The following is a 10,369-nucleotide window of genomic DNA, read 5'->3' on the forward strand; positions in this document are numbered from 1 at the left end:
GTGTGTTTTGTTCAGAGAGTTCATCATCTGTAGTGCATGTGCTGGTCTGGTGTTTTCAGATGATGGTTCTGTTGGGTCTGTTAGGAGGTTTTCACATCTACATGAGACTCACGTCAGGTCAGACACATTTATCCTCATCACTATGGATTTGACATGCAAATATTAAGAGTGTGAAGATGATGAGAATCTGATGTTTTTAGGAAAGACACAGGAAGATCAAAACGTGCGAATGAGAAGATTTAGAGAAGGACATGAAGAAACAGCAGAAGATTGAAGATCTCAGCAGCAGATCTCGTCACATCTATGAGAAATCATTTTACACATCTGGAGTCATGTGGTCTTTTACTGTAGTCTGTTGGCTTTGGCTGAGTCAATATACAGCGCCCAGATAGCAAAATTGGTGTGGCCCAGATCTGGCCCACACTTGACACTTTCATCTGGCCCACATACCGCGCGGAATGATGGCACTTGGGCGGTCCGCTCCTGTTTGCCGGATATGGGCCACAATTAAGCCATAGCACTGCCGCATGTCAGCCGTAAACAAAACAAATGAAGCAGAACTGGCCCATATCTGGCCCAGACACCAAAGTTGCTGTGGCCCAGATCCGGCCCACACTTGACACTTTCATCTGGCCCACATCCCGCGCGGAATGATGGCACTTGGGCGGTCCGCTCCTGTTTGCCAGATGTGGGCCACAATTAAGCCATAACAATGCCGCATGTCAGCCGTAAACAAAACAAATGAAGCCGAATTGGCCCACATCAGGCCCACACTTGACTGTGGCCCATATCCGGCAAACAGGAGCGGACCGCCCAAGAGCCATCATTCCACACGGTATGTGGGCCAGATGAAAGTGTCAAGTGTGGGCCGGATCTGGGCCACAGCAACTTTGGTGTCTGGGCCAGATATGGGCCAGTTCTGCTTCATTTGTTTTGTTTACGGCTGACATGCGGCATTGCTATGGCTTAATTGTGGCCCATATCCGGCAAACATGAGCGGACCGCCCAAGTGCCATCATTCCATGCGGTATGTGGGCCAGATGAAAGTGTCAAGTGTGGGCCGGATCTGGGCCACAGCAACTTTGGTGTCTGGGCCAGATATGGGCCAGTTCTGCTTCATTTGTTTTGTTTACGGCTGACATGCGGCATTGCTATGGCTTAATTGTGGCCCATATCCGGCAAACAGGAGCGGACCGCCCAAGTGCCATCATTCCAAGCGGTATGTGGGCCAGATGAAAGTGTCAAGTGTGGGCCGGATCTGGGCCACAGCAACTTTGGTGTCTGGGCCAGATATGGGCCAGTTCTGCTTCATTTGTTTTGTTTACGGCTGACATGCGGCAGTGCTATGGCTTAATTGTGGCCCATATCCGGCAAACAGGAGCGGACCGCCCAAGTGCCATCATTCCAAGCGGTATGTGGGCCAGATGAAAGTGTCAAGTGTGGGCCGGATCTGGGCCACAGCAACTTTGGTGTCTGGGCCAGATATGGGCCAGTTCTGCTTCATTTGTTTTGTTTACGGCTGACATGCGGCATTGCTATGGCTTAATTGTGGCCCATATCTGGCAAACAGGAGCGGACCGCCCAAGTGCCATCATTCCACGCGGTATGTGGGCCAGATGAAAGTGTCAAGTGTGGGCCGGATCTGGGCCACAGCAACTTTGGTGTCTGGGCCAGATATGGGCCAGTTCTGCTTCATTTGTTTTGTTTACGGCTGACATGCGGCATTGCTATGGCTTAATTGTGGCCCACATCTGGCAAACAGGAGCGGACCGCCCAAGTGCCATCATTCCACACGGTATGTGGGCCAGATGAAAGTGTCAAGTGTGGGCCGGATCTGGGCCACAGCAACTTTGGTGTCTGGGCCAGATATGGGCCAGTTCTGCTTCATTTGTTTTGTTTACGGCTGATATGCGGCATTGCTATGGCTTAATTGTGGCCCATATCCGGCAAACAGGAGCGGACCGCCCAAGTGCCATCATTCCACACGGTATGTGGGCCAGATGAAAGTGTCAAGTGTGGGCCGGATCTGGGCCACAGCAACTTTGGTGTCTGGGCCAGATATGGGCCAGTTCTACTTCATTTGTTTTGTTTATGGCTGACATGCGGCATTGCTATGGCTTAATTGTGGCCCACATCTGGCAAACAGGAGCGGACCGCCCAAGTGCCATCATTCCACGCGGTATGTGGGCCAGATGAAAATGATGGCACTTGGGCGGTCCGCTCCTGTTTGCCAGATTTGGGCCACAATTAAACCATAGCAATGCCACATGTCAGCCATAAACAAAACAAATGAAGCAGAACTGGCACAAATCTGAGCCACAGTTCATTTTAATTCGGGCCCAGATTCGACACCTTGTATGTATACCTGAAATGATGGCACTTGGGTGGTCCACTCCTGTTTACCAGATCTGGGCCACAAGCAGGCCATTTGTTCAGCCACATATTAGCCAAGAATGAACTAAATAAGCCTTAAATGTGTGTTTTTGTGTGTGCATGCTGTGCCATTTAAACTTTGGGAAACTCAGTGACTGAATATCACTGACACTAAGTGAACTCTGCATCAACAATATCCAACATACAGAAAAGAGAAATATAAAAATGGCCCCTCTTTATGTTAAGATAAGTTACAACAGATGATTCAAACACATTTCTGAAAACATTTGCATCATTTATTAATATTGCCAAAGAACAACCCACTGCAAGTTTACATTTTCAAAACTGGAAAGCAATCTAAACAAAAAAACAAACCAAAAAAAACCCCAACAATAAACAAACACAAAATATATGCATAGAAAGCATAGTAAAAACTAAATAAAAACAAAACATGTTTCCAGTAGCCTTGGTCATCCAAAAAAAACAAACAGACAACACAGAAGTTAACATGCTACAAAACCTTGGCAAATGGAACCATCCAAAATGATAGAATTTGACCTCCTTGACTGGGCCCATCTGCATCATGGCAATCTTGCAAGCCTTTATTGGATACACAAATGAAAAAAAAAAAAAAAACTGTTGAATCAGTAACAGAACGCTGATAATACAATAGTGTTGAAGTACAAAACAAACACACACACAACTACTTAGAAGCCAAATTAAATAAAAAAGCCCTAAACAAAATATAATAAAAAAATAAAATAAATAAATACAAAACAAAAAAAGCAGGCACTGTAGTGAGAGATGCGTTCAGGAATTACCTGCGTCTATACACCGTCTATTTACTAATAGTGAAGCTGCAAGTTTTAAAAACTTTAAAAACAGCTGTCTCTGTGCTTTAATCAAAGCAGCACATTAATACTGAATGATGAATAAATGGACTGGAACTACCAGTGCATTAAACGGTTTGGTAACACTGTAAGGTCTAATTTGTTAACATTAGTTAATGTATTAACTAACTAACATTAACTACATTATTTATTAAGCTTTCTTAAAGTTACAGTCAATCATTGTTTGATCATGTTAGTTCACAGTGCATTAACTAATGTTAACAAATACAACTTTTGATTTTAGTAATGCATTAGTAAGCATCACAATTAGCATTAATTACGATTAATAAATACTAGGGGTGAAACGGTACACAGAAGTCATGGTTCGGTTCATGCCTCGTTTCGGACATCACGGTTCGGTACGAGTTCTGTACAATGGAGGGAAAAGCAAAACAAAAATGTAGAAGGCATTTTTTTTTTCTTGTGCATGTCTGTAGGCTGTACCACCAAAGGAAAATAAATGTCTTAAAGGGATACTCCACCGTTTTTTCATATTAAACTATGTTATTCCCTTAACTAAGATACATACCTCTCTCGTCTCAGTGTGTGCACTAAATCGCTCTGTCTTGCGGCGAAACTTTGGTAGCACTTAGCTTAGCCCAGTTCATTCAATATGGGCCAAGCAGACAAGCTACCAAACACCTTCACGTTTTCCCTATTTAAATACAGTTACTCGCGTAGTGTAACTCGACCTAGGACGGTGACACAAAACAAAACGTTGCGCTTTTCTAAGCGTGTAAAATGGATAACTATATTGTATGGCGGAATACCATAGCAAGTGCTTGGAAGCACTTCGACTTGGCGCAGTAATATCTTCACTAGAGGGAGCGGGGGCCGGTGAGAGGATTTTTCACGAGTGAAGATATTACTGCGCCAAGTCGAAGTGCTTCCAAGCACTTGCTATGGTATTCCGCCATACAATATAGTTATCCATTTTACACGCTTAGAAAAGCGCAACGTTTTGTTTTGTGTCACCGTCCTAGGTCGAGTTACACTACGCGAGTAACTGTATTTAAATAGGGAAAACGTGGAGGTGTTTGGTAGCTTCTCTGCTTGGCCCATATTGAATGAACTGGGCTAAGCTAAGTGCTAACAAAGTTTCGCCACAAGACAGAGCGATTTAGTGCACGCACTGAGACGAGAGAGGTATGTATCAACTCGTCTTAGTTAAGGGAATAACAAAGTTTAATATGAAAAAACGGTGGAGTATCCCTTTAAAGGAGAACTCCGGTCAATTTTAACATTGAGCTAATTTTTTTGTAAATTTGGAGTGCTGTCAGTACAGAGAACAACGACAAAAATCGGTGTTGCCTACACCGTGTTATCCTCTTTTTAAAACTTGCACCCTGTTGACTAAAATGGGGCAAGTTTTAAACCTGCTTTTAGCCTCTACTGTGTGTGATTCTTTCAGAGTGAACACGGTGAATCTGACAGCAGTAGATGTGAAAGATATGAATAAAAGTGATGTTAATTCAGCCAGCGCACATTTATTTACTTCCTGTTTTCGGTCGAAGTCCACAGTAGTCGATTGACGAGTTCTCCACTGTTTCTTAGTTACCTATGATCACGCGCGTGAACTCGACAATCGACTAATGTGGACTTAGACCGAAAACAGGAAGTAAATACAGGTATGAGCGCTGGCTGAATTAACATCACTTTTATTCATATCTTTCACATCTACTGCAGTCAGATTCACCTTGTTCACTCTGAATAAAATCACTCACATGGCTGGTGCACTTGTAATGACACATCAAGGATGTTAAGAGGCTAAAAGCAGGTTTAAAATTTGCCCCAACAGGGTGCAAATTTTAAAGAGGATAACACGGTGTAGGCAACACCGATTTTTGTCATTGTTCTCTGTACTGACAGCACTCCAAATTTACAAAAAAATGAGCTCAATGTTAAAATTGACTGGAGTTCTCCTTTAAGCCTTGTATTTTTTTAAAAAGTTTTATTAATAAAGTAAAGGCATAGAACCAGTTTATTTGTAGTGCATTGACAATAGTTTTATATAATTAGTTTATTAATTAAATTAATAAAAATACAAAAAGACCTTGAGATATGTTTTGTAATTGTACCTGAATGAATTTAAAATAAATTTGCTACATTTCAGATCAATATATTTGTTTTCCTTAAAATTTTAATTTCTAACTTTATTCTCATGTTAATTATACATAATTTATTTCTGTATAAAATAATACTACCATTAAAAACACATTTGATTTTCTTTTTTAATCAATGTAGAATGTGTAACTTAAAAAAAAAAAAAAAAAATTAGTGCTCTGTTTATTTTTAGGACAAGAAATGAAAACCAATGCAATATGATGAATGTCCAAAAGATGGCACCCACCAGGGTGGGAATTATACCGCGGCCACGCGGCCATGGCCGCCGTTGCCCTACACTTTGGCCTTCATGCCCCGTGAAAAAAAAATCATCGTACGGCCACAGTGGCCTGTGTGCCCTGGCCCTGTCCAAGTTCCATGTATAAAGCGCCAGTGCGGCATAGTGGGCTTGCTTTGAATTACAGCGAGCCACCCAAGTAGTCTCTGAACTTCAATTAGTTTGTGGATTCGCGCAGGTGCAGTGTAGGGCTGGGCGATATATCGATATAAAAAATATATCTTTATATTTTTGAAATGCGATATGGAATTAGACCATATCGCATATCGATATAGTTCAAATTTGCGCTGTGATCCTTGCTCCCCGCGCCTCCTTTTCCACTCTGCGTGCGTGTTTAGAGCATGTTATGTTATGAGAGGCGAATCATGACTACTTCAGAAAACCCAGCACAATAGGAACTACCAGGCAGTGACATAAGTGTACGCTGAGATAAAGTTTTTCACCTCAGAAAAACTGACTTTGTTGTCCTGTCAGCCGTTATCCTGTACTCGTAGTGCACACTCTTCTATTGCACGCGCAAATGCGGCGGTGCGCGCGCTGTATCGCCTCACTGATCAAGTGCAAAAGAAACTACGAGCATGCAACGCCGTTACGTTGTAAATTACACGAAATAAAAGTAATGCAGGTATGATTTTCATTCTATTCTATTCACCAGGAGCAGTTTCCATGTTTCATTAACAGTTATTGTTAATATTGTGTATTCACCATGGTAACTGTCCTTTCCATATTAACCCCAAAATGCCACTATTTTTTCTTTGTGTTATTTTTTATATTTTTACCAACATTGTATTAACAAAAACTAGTTTGGGACTGCTATTTAATAACTTTAGCATAGGCCTAATGTTTATTTATTAGTAGCCTACTAGTCTTTACTATTAAGTCATATTCTTACAATATACTGTATATGTATATGTAGGCTATGTATGTATGTATATATATATAGGCACATTATAACATGTTTACACAAAATTTGCTTATAGCCTATATTGAATGTAAACTTTGACAATCATAATTAATAACTCACATTCTCACATGATATAGAGGACTGAATGAATATTTTGAATGCTTTTATTGGCATTTGTGTTGTTTCTGAATGATTTTATTGGCATTTGTGGTGTTTCTGAATGATTTTATTGGCATTTGTGGTGTTTCTGAATGCTTTTATTGGCATTTATGTTGTTCTATTGTTGTGTGAGGGTGTATACCTTCTGGATGTAATGGCGCTCTCTCTCTCTCTCTCTCATTAAAAAATGTTTTTTTTTATTAAAAAAGTCATAATCCATGTCTTATTCCAAATTAGGATGTTATGGTATCAATCTGAATGGGAAAACCATCGAATTGTACTCAATGGCCTTTGTGCCCTGTCATATGGCCTTGGTGCCCCTAAAAAAAAAGAAAAGGTGGAGGCCAAATGGCCTTGCCCCTAAAATTACATAATTCCCACCCTGGCACCCACAGACTGTTTTTAAATGGGGTTGGATAAATATTGTTTGCTTTTAAACAATGTGTGTGTGTGTGTGTGTGTGTGTGTGTGTGTGTGAGAGAGAGAGAGAGAGAGAGAGAGAGAGAGAGAGAGAGAGAGAGAGAGAGAGAGAGAGAGAGAGAGAGATTTTGGTTGGGTGACAGTTGTAGGTTACAGTTTGACAAGAGTTAACAGTTTGACAAAAGCACAATGTTGTGTTTTATTGCAAGTGTACACAAATATAAGTAAACACTTTGCAGTTTGAATGATGTCCTGTATGAACAAAATGATGGAGTATGTTTTTATGTTTCCACTGTTCGATCGCGCCCGCGCCTCGATCTCTCTCTCACACACGCACGCACACAACATATTCCAGAATTGCAATCTTGACATCGCAGCCTGTTCATTATAGACACAGAGCTTCAGAGCTAAGGCGGAGCTACAGATTAGGTGTCCCTAAAGAACATGCGTATTTAACAGTAGTCCCGCTTTACATTAATTAATTTGCACGCAAGTTTTATTTATTTTTATACCGTGTATTCTCCGTGTATATTCATGCACCGAACTGTGACGCCGTACCGTTTCGGTTCAATACGAATACATGTACCGTTCCACCCCTAATAAATACTGAAGAAGAATTGTTCATGCCACATGTTAACTAAAGTAGTTAAACTTGTAAAGTGTTACAAATGGCTAGGCTACACCTTGCAGCCAATCAGAATAAAGTATTCAGACAGACCATGGTATACACATCTAGCAAAAACGCAATGTAACTGACTTACTGGTGTCTTGGACCCTCCTCCGTTTCTCTTTCTCTTCTCCCTCTGTCTCGGTCACTTGCAAGATGAAGCCATTTTTTAATAAATGATTCGATCTCTTGATCGGTGGCCGCAGCTGTCAGTCTGTTGTTTCTGACAGTTCCTAAAAAAATATAACATTGTAAATGCAAGGATAGACTACACAACTTTTAAAATCTTAGGACCCAATTAGGTAACACAAGCATTAGCGCATAGTTAATGCATAGTTAGCCAGCGCCAATGTAAAGAACATTTTGGCCATGGCCAAGGACACTCTTTGCTTCCAGATGCCCCAAAAGGAACAAGTTTGATGCCTGCTAGGAAGATCGGACTGCGTCAAAAAATGGAAATCACATTATGAAATAAATGTTTATCTCCAATACACATTGGCCACAATTATTGACACCTCTAGATTTTGTTTACGAGTAAAATATCTCAGAAGTATATTCCCATTAATATTTATCTTTTTTTAGCACACCAGGGTGACTAGGAACATGAAATTGTCCAGCTATGACTTCTTGTTTCACAGGAGTTTAAATATGAGGAAACACAAAGGCCAAATTCCCTGAATCATCCATCACAATGAGTAAAACCAAAGAATATAGTTCTGATGTGCAGCAAAAGATTGTTGAACATCACAAAATAGAAAGTGGCTGTAAGACAATAGCTAAAGAATTGAAAATCCCCATTTTGACCATCAGGGCAATAATTAAGAAGTTATAATCAACTAATGATGTTACGAATCTGCCTGGAAGAGGACGTGTGTCTATATTGTCTTAATGGACGGTGAGGAGGAGAGTTTGAGTGGCCAAAGACTCTCCAAGGATCACAGATGGAGAATTGCAGAGATTACTGGAGTCTTGGGGTCAGAAAGCCTAAAAAAAAAAAAAAAAAAAAAAAAAAAAAAAACCTAGGCTACATCTCCACATGTTGTTTGGGAGGGTTTCAAGAAAAATCCTCCTCGCTCCGCTAAAATTAAACTCCAGCATATTCAGTTGTCAGACACGACTGGAACTTCAAAAGGGACCAGATTCTATGGTCAGATGAAACAAAATAAAAAAAGGGGCTTTTTGGCAGCAAACCCACTAGATGTGTTTTAAACTGTAGGCTATTTTATTCCCACCCGCAGTTTTCTGTAGCAAATCACATTGACACATGTTATTAAGGTGAAAACATCCTGACTCAAAACATAAAGCAGGCCAACTAATGTTAATTTTATAATTACTAGGGTATAATAAAAATGTGAAATACATAGAGGAATAGCCTAATACCTGACCCAACTTTTAGTCTACCTGAACCCAAAACATCTATTATTGTTACTTTGTAATCAAGCTTTTATTGTAAGAAAAAGCATGTAGTTTTTTTTATTTATTTGTGCATTATTCCTAGGGTTAATGAAACATTGCTGTCACAAAGTAATACAACTAGTGCAGTATTATGTCCAATGTATAAACATGAATGTCAAATTACACTATATTATTTTTTTTATTTTTTTTTCATTGTTGTGCCAAAATAAGACACGAGTTAAATACTTTAACCGTGCAGAACTGACAAAAGGTTGGGAGAGTGATAACATGAGCAAATCTAAATGTAACGTTAATGGCGTGCCGAGCAATCGATACTTGTTCATTTCGCATTCGTGACAACCATAATAGATCTAGCTTAGAGTTGAACTGCCAAAATAATGTAACTTCGAATATAAATTATTCCATCGACTCTATATAACACAACATGCAGACTCCAACTTGATATAACGAAGCAATCGCTAACAAAAATAAACATTTATGGATTACGTCTTACCTTGACTTTTTGCAGTACTGGTATCCGTCCTCCGTCCTCCTGACAATCCTCTGACGTTTTGGTTTTGAGCGCCTTTTTCGCGCTTTCCGGCAACGTTTAAATTTAAAGGGCCGTGAACTGGAAAATCGTCAGTTAGATTTTTTTTTTCTTCACAGACAACTACAAATGCAGTAAATATTATATTTAAACATAATGGATCTTATCTCTAATCAGCAAAAAAGTGGGAACATTTTGTCATGAATGCAGGGCTTTGAAAAAGTATTCAAGAAAACATATCAAAATAATATTTTCTCATAGCAGGTTCTGCTGATTTGTCATCTTCATTTAATTGTATTTCATCAATTATAGTGTCAATTAGTATTATAATTTTTTAATCTTTAATAAAGATTGTTTATAACCTAAAGATGACAGTTGTATAAATGTCAATTATATTTAGCCAGAAATGTAAGAAAAATTTAAGGTTTATTTAGAATAAAATATTGTTTATATATATATATATATATATATATATATATATATATATATAACATTTAATATAATATAATATTATACATATACATTTAACATAATATAATATTTTACATATTTAAATATTTTAAGGGAGTTTAAAATATTACCCTTTGTGGGGTCACTTTGACACACCTAG

At 39.4% G+C, this 10,369-nt stretch overlaps 1 protein-coding gene and 1 long non-coding RNA gene across 2 annotated transcripts in view; one reads left to right on the forward strand and one right to left on the reverse strand.

The window, feature by feature from the left end:
* Positions 1-377, forward strand: part of LOC311304265 (uncharacterized protein) — a 62,146-nt gene extending 61,769 nt beyond the window's left edge. Inside the window, exons 4-5 of the mRNA XM_084431194.1 lie at positions 1-117; positions 201-377. The exon at positions 1-117 is cut by the window's left edge and continues 3 nt beyond it. Of these exons, the coding sequence (XP_084287320.1) occupies positions 1-117; positions 201-274 (191 nt within the window). The 3' untranslated portion in view covers positions 275-377. The remainder of the gene's footprint in view (positions 118-200) is intronic.
* Positions 378-2,247: 1,870 nt separating this feature from the next.
* Positions 2,248-10,075, reverse strand: LOC311303166. Its single transcript, XR_014629728.1, has 3 exons — positions 9,724-10,075; positions 7,909-8,047; positions 2,248-2,973 (listed from the first exon to the last, which is right to left on the reverse strand). It is a non-coding gene; the product is annotated as an uncharacterized lncRNA (long non-coding RNA).
* Between the last annotated feature and the right edge of the window lie 294 nt (positions 10,076-10,369).

This window comes from Rutilus rutilus (assembly GCF_951802725.1).
Source record: "Rutilus rutilus genome assembly, chromosome: 14".
Taxonomy (NCBI): Eukaryota; Metazoa; Chordata; class Actinopteri; order Cypriniformes; family Leuciscidae; genus Rutilus; species Rutilus rutilus.